Genomic DNA, 16,808 nt, shown 5'->3' with positions numbered 1-16,808 from the left:
CCACTGAAGTGATCCACAAATAAGAAAGTATAAGTCCTCCTACATCAGAGGCCCATACTGTTAATAATAATAATTAAAATACAGGTTTCAGTGTGTTCAAGTCTTATCTTTTTGAGTAAAGTCAATACACTTATCAAATCCACTTTGCATTCCATCTAGTAGCATGTTAAGGCATAAAAGACAGTCCTTCTCAGAAAAAAGTCTTTGGGAAGCGTGAGGTGAGCTATTATTCTCATTGGCCAGCAACGACAACCAGGGCAAAAAGGCAGTCACTCTATTCAGGTCTACCTTTCTTCATATTTCATCCTACTTCAGAATTGCTGCTGCTTCCTCCACATCAAAAAACTAACCTCTTGGTACCTTCAACTTAGCATTAAGAAGCTACCAATTTAATTCCATTCACAATAACCAAGAGGTGGAAGCAACCAAAATGCCCATCAATGGATGAATGGAGGACAAACTAATAAACAAAATGAGGTATATCCATATGATGGACTATTACACAGCCTTAAAAAGGAAGGAAATCCTGTTACATGCTACAACGTGGCTGCACCTTAGGGACATTATGTTAAGTGAAATAAGCCAGTCACAAAAAGGTAAATAATTCCACTTTTATGAGGTATCTAAAGTAGTCAAATTTACAGAACAGAAAGTAGAATGATGGTTACCAGGGACTGGGGGACAGGGAAAAGGGAATGTTGTTTAAAGGGTAGTTTCAGTTGGGGAAGACGAAAAAGTTCTAGAGACCTGCTGCACAACAATAAGCATTTAATTAATCCTACTCAACTGTACACTTAAAACTGGTTAAGATGGTAAATTTTATGTTGTATTTTTACCACAATGTCAAAAAAAGTGAATTTGGGCAATCTGTTTTAAAGGCACAAATGCCATTTTAGGAAAATAAGGAATTCTCAGACCTGTTAGTGTAACAGAAACTACTGTCATTTTGAGCATGGTCACTTCCAAATTTGTAATGGAAGAACACGGTCTTTGGAGGGACCACATCAAGATATTGTACTTCAAAAAAAAAAAAAAAGGAAGAAACCAACTTAATTCCAAATAAAATATAAATATAAATAAACGAAAACTTAACAAATCATTGGACTTCCTAAACTCTGATTTGTAGAATTTTAGGCGATGCAGTATTTTTTAGTAAAACTTTTGCTGCTTTAGTGGCTAGAACTGACAAATGCTTAACCTATGATCATCAGATTCCCATTCAAAGTCAAAAATCTTTCCTTGTGGGGAATAAGCATAAACATCAAAGCAGCACCAACTTGATTGAGAATTGCCTTTCTTTAGGAGATTACCTTAAAAATCTAACAGGAAAACACAAATTGTAAGATAATCTCTCTCTTGGTTATTAAAGTGATTATGAAAGTGCAACTGATAGATATAAGAATACAAAATCATGATTCACAATGTGTAACTTAGGACTGAACATAAATGAAATACTTTTATCTCTAATCAATAATTTATTGAAAAATAAAAAATTTCTCAAATGCAACCACACTTGAAATTTTCCCAAGTCTAATTCTAAATGTAGTTTCACAGGAAGGAGACATTATTTTAACCTATACCAAGTGATTAAACTACCTCTTAAACAAGTCCACCATAATATTCTATGAAGTCACATAATTATATTAGGAAGTTTGCACGTCCATTTTTACCAAGCCTATATACTTTTCTGGTAACAGCTTCTGAGATATAACTCACATACCATACAACTTACCCATTTAAAGTGTACAATTCACTGGGTTTTAGTATGTTTACAAACCAAATATATATCTTGAGTATACAGCTAGGAGAACTGCTATAACAAATGGTAACTCTTGTACTTAACTTTCTGATGAACTGTTAGACTGTTGTCCAAAGTAGCTGTATCATTCTACATTCCCAACAACAGTACATGAGGTCTCTGATTTCTTCATATCCTCACCAACCAACACTTGTTATTATCTGTTTGATCCTAGCCACTCTAGTAGGTATGATGTAGTATCTCACTGTGGTTTTGATTTGCACTTCCCCAAGGACCAATGATGTTGAGTATCATTTCATGTCCTTAATGGCCATCCCTATTCCATCTCTGGAGAAATGTCTATGCAAATCTTTTGCCCATTTTTAAATTGGATTACTTGTCTTTCTTTTTTTTGTGAGGAAGATTGGTCCTGAGCTAACATCTGTTGCCAATCTTCCTCTGTTTTTTATGTGGGATGCTGCCACAGCATAGCTTGATGAGTGGTGTGTAGGTCCATGCCCAGATCTGAACCCATGGACTTCAGGCCTCTGAAGCAGAGCACACATACTTAACCACTACAGCACTGGGTCAGCCCCGGATTACTTGTCTTTTTATTGTTGAGTTGTATGAGTTCTTTATATACCCTGAATACTAGTTCCTCATTATATATAATTTGCAAATATTTTCCCTTATTATGTAGGTTTCCTTTTTTTTTTACTTTCTTTATGGTGTCCTTGGCAGCACAAAAATTTGTATTTTGATGAAGTCCAATTTATCTATTTTTTCTTTTGCTGTTTGTGCTTTTGGTGTCATATCTAAGAATCCACTGCCAAATCTGAGGGCATAAAGACTTACCCTTATGCTTTCTTCTAAGAGTTTTATAGTTTGGGCTTTTACATTTAGCTCTTTGATCCATTTTGGGTTAATTTTTGTATATGGTATGAAGCAATGGTTCAACTTCAGTCTTTTGTTATGTGACTATCTAGTTGTCCAGCACCATTTGCTGAAAAAATTACTCTTTCCCCATTGAATGATGTTGGCACACTAGTCAAAAAGCAATGGACCACAGACTTATACCTGGATTCTCAATTCTATTCCATTGATCTATATGTCTTCTAATTTCAATACCACATTGTCTTTATCACTTTTGCTTTGTAGTAAGTTTAGAAATCAAAAAGTGTGAATCAGCCAACTCTGTCCTTCTTTTACAATATTGTTTTGGCTCTTCTGGGTCCCTTGCAACTATATGAATTCTGGGATCAGCTTGTCAATTTCTACAAAGAAGCCTGGGATTCTGACGGGGTTGTGTTCAATCTGTAGATCAATTTGAGGAGTACTACCATCTTAATGATATTAAGTGTGATCCATGAATGTTAACGTCTTCCATGTATTATGTCTTCTTTAATTTCTTTGAACAATGTTTTGTAGTTTTCAAAATATAAATTTTACACTCATTTTGTTAAATTTTTTCTCTTTGGATACTATCATAAATAGAATTGTTTTCTTGATTTTACTTTTGGATTAAGCCTAGATACTTTTGTATAATAATCATTTGGATTTCTTCTAGCATGATCCATTCCCAGAAGCATATCATGTCTTTTAAATAGAAAAGTATTATTATCTTTATTTTATTTTATTTTATTTATTTTTTTAATTGCAGTAACATTGGATTGTAACATTATATAGCTTTTGGATGTACATTATAATATATTTTGAATTCTGTGTAGATTACATCATGTTCACCATCCAAAAACTAATTATAGTCCATCCCCTCACATGTGAGCCTAATCACCCCTTTTGCCCTCCCCCCTTTCCCTATGGTAATCACCAATCCAATCTCCAATGCTATGTGTTTGTCATTGTTTCTATCTTCTACTTATGAATGAGCTCATACGGTATTTGACTTTCTCCCTCTGACTTAATACCCTGAAGGTCCATCCATGTATTATTATCTTTTAAACCTCAACTAGGGAACTCTTTTACACATATGAATTTTCCAGATAAGTGACAATCCAATAAAATTTAAAAAGAAAAATCATTTACAATGGAAATGTTCCTCAAGTTTCAGGTTTCATAAAGAGACTATCTGGTGCTTGCTTTGGCCAGCATATATACTAAAACTGGAACAATACAGAGAAGAATAGCATGGCCCTTGTGCAAGAATAACAGACAAATTTGTGAAGCAGTCCATGTTTTTATAAACTTCCAGTTATAAAATAAATAAGTCATGGGGATGTAATGTACAGCAAGATGACTACAGTTAGTAAGGCTGTATTGCATATTTGAAATTGGCTAAGAGAGTAAATCTTAAAAGTCCGCATCACAAGAAAAAAATTTTCTAACTATTTATGGTGAGGGATGTTAACTAGACTTATTGTGGCAATCATTTTGCAATAAATACAAATATCAAATCATTACATTGTACATCTGAATCTAATATCATCTTTTTTTTAATCCTTTTTTTTTTTCTGCTTTTTTACTCCCCAGATTCCCCCCAGTATATAGTTGTGCATTTTTAGTTGTGGGTCCTTCTAGTTGTGGCATGTGGGATGCCGCCTCACTGTGGCCTAATGAGTGGTGCCATGTCGTGCCCAGGATCCGAACTGGCGAAACCCTGGGCCGCCGAAGTGGAGTGCACGAACTTAACCACTGGGCCACGGGGCCGGCCCCTGAATCTAATATAATCTTATATGTCAATTATACCTCAATTTAAAAATTTTTTTTAAAAGAAAGAATACTTGATTTTTTTCCCTGATGAATCTGGTCAAGATGAATAATAATTACTCCACTTGAGCAACACCCTTACTGGTTAATCAAATATATAAGGCTATTCTGTCCAGACTGCTCTGCTTTGTGTAATTTGTCCCATCCATTGCTATCACTCTGTCAGTGATCACTTCTTGATATATGTACTACCTTCTCCTATGTTTCTACTCTACGGAAGACTAAGAAAACTAAATAAGCTTGTTAGAAATGCGTATAAAATAAGAACACAGAGACTTTAAAGGCAAAGATTGAAGGCCTAAAGTACAGGAACTTTTGGGTATCTATTTTGGCTCCCACAAAATTTTTTATTTTTATTGTTGTTCTGGTTTGCTTGCTAGCCCTCAGCTTTGTTGCAGAGAGCTGGAGCTTGTTAAAAGACACTATATGCAGTTTTACCATAACGTGGCTAAAAATTTCAGCAAATGTAATTTATAATTCTAATTTATATTAATGTTAACATATTCTATATAAATTTTTGTGAAAAATACTACATTTAGCCTTGATTATTCTGAAATATGAATATATTAGAGTAGAATAAAACTGCGGAAAAGTAATTACACTTGTATCACTGATGTGTACATTTCTTGCTCAATATACATAAAATAAAACTAACGTATCCAGTAAGCTATAGAGGAAGATATGTTGTATTTCTAATAACAATCTAAATTAATGAAAATGTTTATTGTGTTATTTACCTACAATAACAATAAAAACTAGAAGTAACTGGAAGTCCAATTATATGGTAAGAGTTGCAGTAATGAACTTGAAGAAATAGAACGTAGCCATTAAATAACTTATAACCATGAAGATCACATAGCAATCTAGTAAATACAAAAGAAAAGTCCCAAAGCATGTCCAACTTTATATGAAAGTATATATCTATGTATATGTGTATATATATATACATATACACACAATTGAATAAAAACTTTAATTTTCTGTGATGTTGCAATTCTACCTACCAAAAACAAACAAAAACAAAACAAATCAAACTTCATGAACTGGAATTATCCTTAACCTCTCTAGTCTGGATGTTCAAATCCAAACAATCTATTATTTAGATTAATCCATCGGACCACTGAAGTGGGGCATGTGAACTTAACCACTATGGCACTAGGCCAGCCCCCTTCGAAGGTTTTTTTTTTATTGCCTACAGAATAAAGTCCAAACTCTATATCATGGCCCACAGCTATGCAAGAACAGGCTCTGCTCACATCTCTAGCCTCTCTTCCCACTCTATCCTATTCAAACAAAAACCTAAGGGTAGAATAAGGTACAATGTTTATCTTCCACTTTGATTTTATTCAATTTCAAAATAGACATTTTGCAAATTAAAGATAAATCAAAATTTGATTATTAATTAGCCAATGCTTTCCCTCTTCATCTCCTAAAAATCTCTGAAGGTTAAAGTTGGACATGGTCTACCATAGAAACTACATCGTGTTACTTAAAGAAAAGATCATTAGCCATCATTCTATACTTTATTTATATTTCTTTTCCTGGTAATTATATTAAATGTCAATAACAATCACCTTTGGAATTAGATATTTATTCCAATGTCCTTTTTAACCTTTTTTTCTGGCATGTGGTATTTCAACTGCACACTTAACCAATAAATGGTGAGATTACATGGTATATAATGGAAATATCTGTTTAGATGTGCCAGATCTGAGCTCTATTTCAAACTCTGTGGCAAACTAGTTTATTTTACCTTGACCAACTAATTTAATTTCTAATTTCTCTCATCTTAAAAATGATGAAGTTTTGACTAGATAACGCCAAAGTTCCTTACAGGTCTAAAACTTAAGTAACTATTGTTTTTGTTGATGTGGACTTCATATGTCGATTAAATCAGTCTAAGTTACCAAGAGCTTTTTGGGAGCAAGGTCCCACTCTTGTTCATACTAAACTCACAGCCATCTTTTTCCTCTAACTGTTACTAATCTAGTTGTCAGATCTGAAATTGGATAGCAGGGTTCCTGAATCATGGTCAGATCTTGTGTTCAACTCATTGCTTATTTAAGATACTGTTGAATCTTGATTATATTAACCAGTCAGTGTATTAGCTGCCCCACATCAAGCACTGTGTTATGTGAGGATTTCAATTCACAGGTGAAGCAGATGGAACCAAAATAGTGAGCTCTATTGTTCAACATCAGTGATGACAATGGGTGGTTAAAACAACTACAAATCTACTTAATTATATTACCAGCCAGCTCAGATTTCTATATGTGTTACCAGAATATCACAAAAGTCTGTCAAATAAAACCTGGCTGAATAAAAATGTACAATATATAGAGACATCTGGTTTAACATGACAGATAAAATGTCGGCATTTAGCTCTATTCCTTTCCAAAACCACACTGAAATGACAACAGAAACAAAAAAGGACAAATAAAATAGTAAAGAAACAGTAGACTAGAGATGTAAACTTTTTGGAAAATGAGAAGTGAAGAGTCAAACGGTACCCGACTTAGCAGACCTGAGAACGCTGACCTATACCACAGAAGAGGAATCGAAACGCGAAGATTACCTAGTGATATTGGCAGAAATTTTACAATTTTGTTGGATACTTGAGAGGAAGAATTGATGACAAGTATGTAGATAACTAAGAAAAATTTTTTTAAAAATCAGGTTATCAGTAATTTTTAATTCTGAGAGAAGGTAGGAAGGGGATGTATTAGGAAGGAAATAGAGTAATAGTGTTCTCATAGCTCAGCTGTGAACAATATTTCTACAACCAAAACACTGAAAATGTAGAAAAATGGCTTAACCAAAAAGTATGACATAAATATATTGGGAAAATGTGGGGAGTATAGCATGTGATTGGGGATGCTGGGTATGAGAAAAATCACTAAATAATATCTCAGGTTAAAAAATTAAGAAATAATAATATTTAGAAAAAAGGAGGTATCTAGAGGACATGGTTATAAGAGTTGAAATGCTTGCCTGTAGGGAACAGGACTTTAAACTCTATGTCACATGATTATTCTCATTAAAATTAAACTACAAAAAATATATATCTATAGCATTCTCTTGTCCTAGTAACCCCAACTCCCAACTCAGGAAAACACTGGATTAATCTAGCATGATCAGTTCTTTGAAAGCCCACTAAAGCTGGCAGGGAGATCCACTTCCTTCGATAAGAGCTTTGCCTTTTTCTGGAAAAATAGGCCATAAGTTCAGACAGTTTTCTCTGTAGAATGCATGATGACATCATGTAAATACTGATTCTGAACTCTCCTCATAATCACATCCATAATCATCCTAGTTTTGTAGTCCTGCTCAACAACTCCAAATTGGTTTAGCAATCCTGGAAATTTTACCACTAAATTCTCCTGATTTAGTAGGCAAGATGTCAATGCATAATCCTGCAAGTAGTATATCTGTGACACTTCCATAATTACCATACTAATGTGACGCAGACGGTGATTCACTGAATGTGGTTAAAACTGTTTACTCCTACTATTTTTTGATGGAAGATGCTATTGACAGAAAGAATTCTTCCTCAAGATCTGTTAAAGCTGGTTAATTGTAACAAATTATGCTTGAGTTAGAACAAATAGGCTGCAATTCCAAAAGAAATTTAAACTATGATACTACTAGAAACAAGAATTTCATATACCTTTATGGTTTTTTCCAAGAAAGTTAAAATGTATTATTTCTGGTGTCATAATTTTAAATTGAATCATTCCACAACAAACAGGGGAATGAAAACAAATAATATAACCTGTTACATACTTGTGAAGTGGGAACAAAAACATCTCTTACTGAGGGGAAAAAAAATATTTTGTCAGGTCTACAACTTACTTTTAAATAGCTCAAAAACACATACACACAAATACACACATATGTAGGCATACCTCCAAAGAGATAAAGCACACGGGATCAATATTAACAACTGGTAAATCTTGGTGATAATATATTATGGATATTCACCATCCTATTCTTTTTACTTTCTTGTAAAATTTTGAAAATTTTCTTCACATAGTTAAGAAAAATTAAAACAAAATTTCAAACAACGTTTTGTATTATGTATACAAACCAAGTGCTCACTATGTATCAATCACTGTCTTAGGTGATTATATACATTATCTGAATTATATTTCCACAACAAACCTATAAGGTAGATATTATTATTACCCTTATATTACAGAGGAAAAAAATGAAACTTGGAAAGGCAATCTGACTGCACAACTCTTACTTTTAACCACCTGGGGAAGAAAGTAATGACATGACTTCTAAACCTTATTTTAGTTTGTTCCATCCATGGACCCTAAAAATCTGCAAACTTACAGGAAAACCTTAACAATGTTATAAAAACACAATATATCAGTTTTTCTATTTCATTGACTGGCTTGGTTTTTGGCTGATACAGACTTACTTCCATTTATTTAAAATGTTAAGATTTCCTAAGAAACTATGAATAAAAAAGTAACATCTGGGGGCCGGCCGGGTGGCCGAGTGGTCAAGTTCGCACACTCTGCCTTGGCGGCCCAGGGTTTCGCTGGTTGGAATCCTGGGCACAGACACGGCACCGCTTGTCAAGCCATGCTGAGGTGGCGTCCCACATGCCACAACTGGAAGGATCCACAACTAAAAGTACACAATTATGTACCGGGGGCCTTTAGGGAAAAAAAGGAAAAATAAAATCTTAAGAAAAAAAAAAAGGCACACACACTTCTCATGTACTGTGACTGATGTAACAAAATACCACAAACTGGGCAGCCTAAACAACCGAAAAAAAAAAAAAAAACTAACATCTGATTTTACAATGCTTTCACTTTCACCTAAAGAAGAAACACTTTCGAATCTTACGTTTTATCTTAAGCCCACATTCTTTCAGATGAATGATTTTCAAAATTTTTTAAAGCGTCAGAACCTTATCTTTTAAACAAAATATTATTGAAAACTCAATATATAGGTAACAGAGAGAGTCCTGCCTGCTCGTTTTTCCTTTGCCATTCCTTAGTAGTGGGAAACACGGACTCCAAGACTTTGTGGGACACAAAATGAAACCAAGTACTTTAGATCATAAACATCTATAAACTCTTAATGCTGTCAAACACCAAAAACAGAACTGGCTGGTAGGAGTTGAAGTTACAAATTCCAATTTAAGTTCATTAGCAATACTTAAGTAATTCATACAAGGAAAGAACAATGTGCAGAGAAGTTGTCATGTATACCCTACTTTAGTCACAGAAATAAGTGTCTTATTTTAGAAGCCAGGAAGGAGTATGTCACAGGACAAGCTAATTTACCTTTGTCAGAAACATCCTTCTGTGCTAATGTACTTTTGCATATGTCATCAGATACCAAAGACGGCAAAGAGCAAAAAGGCCAATTCTTCATGTTTCCATTTTCTTGTTTGCAAGTAAAAACATTCCCTAACAATATCTCATTTCACAAGGATAATAAGAAGATTATTAAAATTATATGCAAGACACTCTAGTCTAAAGGGTCTCCCATAAACATAGGTACATACCTATTAGGATGTGAAGGAAATATTCATCTACTTACTTTTGCAACTAAGAAGGAAAACAAGCTATTATTTGTAGACTAGAAATATATATTTTCTTAATTCTGAAGGAATAGAATCATTTGTATCTTAATGTTTACATGATTTTCTCCAGGTCTGATTCAGCAGAAGACTCAAAACTTAAAAAAAAAAAAAGGCCTTAAAATATTCCCCATGATTTTCAATTAATAAAAAAAACCCTTGCAGATCTGTTTCCACTCCATCATGTCCTCCTCCCTTTTATCCATGATCACCATTCATCAATCAATCTTTCCCAAATCTTCAAAATTCCCCTTTCTATTGAGGCAATATACACAGGTAAGACTCCATAGAAATAGCCTTTCCATTGCAAAATAGGCAAAGGCCACAAAGAAGCAACTCTTAAAAGAAAAAAGGTAAATGTGTAAAGATGTTTAACTTCAATCATGAACACATACACATTTAACAAGACACCATCTTACCCTATCAGACTAGCATAGATGAAAACATTCTTGATAATGTTCAAGGTTTTTGAAGGGGCAGGGAACTACTCCTCCCCTCACCCCCACACAAAGTAAATGGAAACTATATTTCTGGAGGACAAATCGACAATGTGTAACAAAATCACAAATACAGCCATGCACAGCAGAATGACATTTCAGTCAACAACAGACCACATATATGACAGTGATCCTATAAGATTAGTATCATATAGGTTAGGTGTGTAGTAGGCTACACTATCTATACTTGTGTAAGTACCCTCTATGATCACATAAAGATGAAACTGCCTAACAATTCATTTCACAGGACATATCCCTGTTGTTAAGTGATGCAGGACTACATGTATAGCCTTTGACTCAGAAAGTACACTTCCAGGATTTATCCTAAGGAAATAATCAGCTAAGTTTGGGCTACAAGGATGTTCAGTATAGTATTATTTATAATATTAAAAAACAGAAAGAGTTTATATGTATATTAAGAACGGCTAAATGAATTACTGAATAACTACAGATATTAAAAACGAATCATCTATATTTAAGTTGAAATAACGAAAAGTTCATGCTGTATATGGTTTATAGCACAATTTGATTGCATTTCTAAAATATGTCCTGATACATATTTTAAAATTCTGGAAAATTAAGTTAATTAAAATTAATGGTTATTTTTGGAGACACTTCTAAAGTAGAATTTTAAATAAATTTTTGGGAATAAGCATGTTATTTTCCTTTTTAGAATTTTCCTTTAAAGGATATTTTTTGCTTTTCTTTTCTGATTACAAAATACATGTACTCATTTAAAAATGAAAAAGGGGAAAAAAGGAAACTTCTCAAAAATACATAAACAACAGTGAAAGATCAAAGGCAATAATTAATTAGCTCTCTCCTGCTTAACTTTAGGGTGCAATGCTTGCTTAACACCCCATTCCTCTAGAAACTCCTCTCTTTTGGCTTTCAACCTCTGCTCTGCTCTTTGAGCATCCCTTAAATGCACCCTCTTCTTCCCACTCATAACAAGCTCCACAGGCATGATGTCATCACCTATATGGTGATGATTTCTTAATCCCTATCTTAAGCCTAAACTTAAATCTCAGATTCACATTTCTGCATATGTGCTGCACACTTCTCAAAGTCAATATATTCACAAACTCTATCTGCCTGCCTTCCCCATTGCCTACTCTAGTCCTACCTTTCCTGTCTCCATTAAAGCCTTCCTCATTCACTTGGTCTTCCTGAGCTGTAAAACTCATTATCTTTGATCCTCCCCTCAAATAATTGGTAACCAAATCTTGCCTATAGTCTACTTTCTAAATTTCTCCCTAATTCATTCTTTCCTCTCCATCTCATTGTCATTTTCAGAATTAAGAGCCAAGGAAGGCCCAGCCATTTCTGACCTGGACTATAAAGCCAAACATTTCTTAAGTACTCATTATATGCCATACACAGTAAAAGAAGTTGAGAATATGAAGGTTAATAAAGCAAAGTACTATGATCAAGCATATCTTGAGGCAGAGAGATGGAATAAGATGATACAAAGTGACAAGTACAACAATTAGAGCAAAATCCACAAAATGTCAATCTCTTTCCCGTCTGATCTAATCTTACAACTACCTAAATTAACTTTCTAGAATACAAACCAGATCATGTCACTCTTCTGTTGCAAAACCCTTGATGATTCTACTCCATTGCCTACAAGATAAAGTCAAAATGCTTTGATACCATGAAAACACTTCCATAACTCAGTCATATAAAACTAGTTGCTGCTCTGATAATATGCTAGGCACTTTCACAAGATCCAGTGATTGTGCACCCTGCTGCTGGAGAGCCCTTTTTTCTCGGGCCCACCAGTGGAAGTTCTGTCCTACTCTTAATCAAATAATACAAAGGACAGAAACTACATCTTATTATTCTTTGTATCTTTCCCAAAGTCTAGCAAGAGAGTAAATATTCAAGAAATGTTTGTTAAATGCATGATGGGGTACAAACAGATCTTCAGAGAACCAAAATGTACTAATCATTACGTTATTTCTTTGGTTCTCTGTCTGGAATCCAGGGGTCTATCTACACACTAAGGCCACTACCTACCACCCCTGCCACATACCAGGAGCCCGAAGGAGCCCAGTTTCCCCCCACCCTTCCTATTCATTTGGCTATCCATCCATCCATCCATCCCACAAGTAACAACAGTAAATAATACAGAGAGAAACCCTGCCTTCCAAGGGGCTTATATTCAAGTAAGGAGAGACGATTAACAGGTAAACAAATATACAAAATAATTTCACATAGAAATCAACACAATGAACAAAATACAGCAGTTTCATGGGATAGAATGTGGCTGGGAAGAAACGTGTTGTTTTTTTTTTGAGGAAGACTACCCCTGAGCTAACTTCTGCCGCCAATCCTCCTCTTTTTGCTGAGGAAGACTGGCCCTGAGTTAACTTTCGTGCCCGTCTTCCTCTGCTTCATATGTGGGACGCCTGCCACAGCATGGCTTGACAAGCGGTGCCATGTCTGCACCCAGGATCCAAACTGATGAACCCTGGGCCGCCAAAGCAGAACGTGCAAATTTAACTGCTGTGCCACCGGGTTGGCCCAAAATGTGCTATTTTAAATGGAGGTGGAGGAGAAGTCACAGGTTTCCCTGAGATAGTAACATATAAACTGAGACCTGAAGGATGAGAAGCTCCAGCTAAGGAAAATTTGGGGTAAAAATTCTGCAGGCAAAAGGAACTATAAGTGTAAAAGCTCTGAAGCAGAAATGCACTTGGCTGTATGAGAGACACAAGAGATGGTGTGGCTAGAGAAAGAAACGAGTTTGGAGAAGAAACTATGGCCTTGTAGCCTTGGTGGAGGCCAATCTGCACCTGCCTTGAGTTTGGAATTTCCTAATTTATATTTTCTGTTGTCTGCACAATCTTCTACTTAATAATATCAGAGCAAAAGAACAAAGGAATGGGGTTTACAGCACATTCTATTGTTAGGAAGATGTCAAATGATTCTGAAAGTACCTTTTCTGGTTTTCGTCCATAAAACTATTCCTGGATAGGATGCCATAAAAATATGGCCCCAGGGCTAATGAAAACCTGATAAACACACAAGAACAAAACCACTTGAAAAGAAAGACAAGTTCTTTCTACTGACTACAAAACAAGTCAAAAGGAGAAGTATCAAAATTATCCTAGATTCATGGAGGAAATAAAGTACAACACTCTACTACTCTGAAAATATACGTGGGCTACAAATTTATCCTTTTAACTGAATGGATTTTTCCATTCTCATGCAAACTTAAAGATCATATAATCTAGACTTAAGTAATTAAATAAAATAGATTTCCAGTTTTCACTGACCAATATTTTTCTTTACTTTTATAGAAATTAAATAATTTTATGATGTTTTGGGAATGCCTGAGTTTATATGCATTATAGACTGCCTCTCAGCAGTAATTTTGTTGATGTTTATGTCACAATCTATTTAAGTCAGGTACTGATGTTACAGTAGAGTCAATCCATTACATAACTGAATGTTCACGAAACTAGTTGCTAAAGCAACTCAGCAGTTGCCAGGAACTCAAGCAGTGTGAAATTACACATCTTACTCCTATTCTCAGTAGCATTTGCTGGCTTTGATAACCTGAACATGAACATATCACTAAACATAAAGAGCCTTTCATTATCCCAGTCAGTTCTTAAAATTCCAGGCTGCCAGCCTTCTACTGGTAAAAATACATTCTCAGCATCCCTAAATTCAATTCTGCACCCAGTGATCTCTGGGTAGTGTAGTGATGTTTCCCTGAATCTCTCTATGGGGGATTAGAGAGAGGATTTTTTCCATCTTCTTTTGCAGAATCATCAGAAGCAGCAGAGGTAACAAAGAATAATCATCTTATACTCCCACACTCCTAATCTCCCAATGGCCAGTCTCTTACAATGGATCTTCATAATAATCCATAGCCTCAACGGGTATTAAGGAAAAGAAAACACTTTAGCCTAAAACGGGACCTCTTCACATTGTCCAAGCTGATGTTCAACTTCATACATTTATTAAAATCTTTCATTTTCTCTTCCCCATTCTCCTAGGGAGGGCCATAAAAAAGTTTAAAAATACCCAATGTATCTTCCTCCCAATTTCACATCTTCAATCTGGTTGATGTTGTCATTATTCATTACCTCACTCAAATTCATATTTGAAATAAAAAATCCATTCCCTTGGTTGAGAAATAAAATTGCATAATTTCTCCCTGTAGTTCTAGCTCAATCTTGATTTTGGGACTTCCAGAAAGAAACGCAAACATTAGTATCAGTTGGAAATCCTCTCCAAACAGGATATACATCCTTGCAGACTAGGTATGGGTATTACTGAGTAAGGATTTACTCTTCCCTTAACAGGGGTAGAGTCTGAACTAAAAAAGGCCTTACTCTCTTCTCAAAGTGTGATTCAAGGACCTGTAACAGCATCTAGATCACCCGGGAGTTTGTTAAAAAGAGAGAATTTAGGGTTCTCCCTCTTAGACCAACCAAATCAGATCTTCAATTTATTGATTATCTGGATGCAGATCTCCCTTCATCATAAAAATCTCAGAATTGGTGGAAAATTTAAATGCCTATCACACATAAAGAGATGAACCTTGGATAACAATTAAAACCGACAATGACTATAGTCCCCTTCACAAATTCTTTAGTTCTTCTAACAGGCCCCCTTAAGAGAATCTCATAAAACGATAAACTACTGTCTTGAAATACACCAAAGCTTATTGTAGCTGTTGTTGTTGTTAGTGGAAGCCACTGATGCAACCAAGTTCTTACCTAATCTGAGCTCTCCGAAGTTCCCACACCCTATCTTCTTGCCAACCCTGAAGTTGGGTCCCACCATAAGAACCCCAGAGGCTGTTGAGGAGCCAGATGGTCGGGAACAATGTGCACTCCTTTGTGCCATGGGTTTAGTTGTTCGTTGTCTTTCATCCTTCTCCCTATTAGGATGGTCCATGATCCTACACGACAGTCTCTGCACGAGTAGCCTCAGTCTGTATACCTCTCTTCAATACAAAAGTATGTTCAAATAAACCGTAGTCAGAGAAGGGTAAGGAGTTCGTTTGGCACCATATTTATGTTTCTAATGTATCTCCAGAAGATGAAAAACCATTGATTAGTTCTTGTAGGACATGTAGTCTGTAGGTCTCAAGCATAGGAGGATATTTTGTAACCTAGGTAAAAATCAAGAAAACATACAGTTAAAAATTAAATTTTAAAACAAACTGAAAAAGTTACCACTAATTAGAATGGATCCCATCCAAAAACGAGCAAAGTGGATATCTTCCTGAAATGGGTTTTGGTTTTATACCCTCCATCAGTTTAGCCATCTGGACTAGTTATTCATCTGGTAACATAAGTTCAGGAGGCTGCATATCATGGCAGCTAAGGGAACACAAGCCTTTAATATAAAATGCTTTCTTCTCCTACCGGACATATGACCCAAAAGAAGGCCATTTGTTGGCTTTTTCATCACTGGCTAACAGAAAGATACAGTGGGGTTAAGCCAAGTTAAATAAACTGAGGCTAATTAAAAGCTCTTCCTTTTAATTTGGACAGAACCTATCAGAAATGAGGCTACTCACTGTCCCCACTCTTCCATCCCCACCATTTACCAAGCACTGACAGCAATCACAGAATCCAAGAGAAGTTACTGACCGACAGAGACTACTTCTATGAAGGACTTTCCAAAATCCTAATGGTACTAAGCAGTCCTAGACTCAAGCTTTGGATAGCTCAACCTTTGGTCTGGTTCTCGCTGTGGACTGAGTGTACAAGAACAGAGTGCTCAAGGCAGATCCTCTGCACACCCCAAAGTAAAAACCAAGCTGAGAAACAAAACATCTTAAACTCATCGCCAGTGGAATTCTCCAGGTCCCAATTAAGGACTAAGCCAAAGACAAAAGTTTACAATGAGATAATTTTGATCCTATTTTTAAAAACCCAGGTGTGTATGCTTAACAAAAAAAATTCTGTTATCATGAATCACATACTAAATATATACTTACGTTTCACTTTCATTAAGTATTCTCCTTAAAATTTTAAGGAAGAAGAGAATTAGAACTGCTTAGCTATTACTTATAACTGCTTATTGCATGTATGTAATAAAGGAAAAATGTCTAGACTGTAAGCTTCTCATGGATACCTTTAATTCTCTGGCACAGCGACAGGCACAAACTTGTGCGCTAACTCCACAAATAGGCACATGACCCAAGAATATCATCTGTTTACTTCATTATAGTAGTTAACATGAAATATTTATTTTCATCTTTTCTGTTTTCACT

The 16,808-nt window shown here is 35.3% G+C and overlaps 1 protein-coding gene and 1 non-coding gene across 38 annotated transcripts in view; one reads left to right on the top strand and one right to left on the bottom strand.

The window, feature by feature from the left end:
* Positions 1–16,808, bottom strand: part of CSNK1G1 (casein kinase 1 gamma 1) — a 189,430-nt gene that overhangs the window by 100,571 nt on the left and 72,051 nt on the right. For all 37 annotated transcript variants that reach the window (XR_011425772.1, XR_011425775.1, XR_011425781.1 and 34 more), the window contains one exon: positions 15,301–15,698. Coding sequence is in view for 22 of the 37 variants with exons in the window: in XM_070234745.1 (XP_070090846.1) it covers positions 15,301–15,481 (181 nt within the window). In the remaining 15 variants the exon portion in view is untranslated. The remainder of the gene's footprint in view (positions 1–15,300; positions 15,699–16,808) is intronic.
* LOC111769850 (U6 spliceosomal RNA) lies at positions 3,828–3,935 on the top strand. Its single transcript, XR_002802670.1, has one exon. It is a non-coding gene; the product is annotated as a U6 spliceosomal RNA (small nuclear RNA).

The sequence above is a fragment of the Equus caballus genome, chromosome 1 (genome assembly GCF_041296265.1).
Source record: "Equus caballus isolate H_3958 breed thoroughbred chromosome 1, TB-T2T, whole genome shotgun sequence".
NCBI lineage: Eukaryota > Metazoa > Chordata > Mammalia > Perissodactyla > Equidae > Equus > Equus caballus.
Note: the sequence above shows the minus strand (reverse complement) of the source record. Positions and strands in the feature narration are given on the sequence as shown.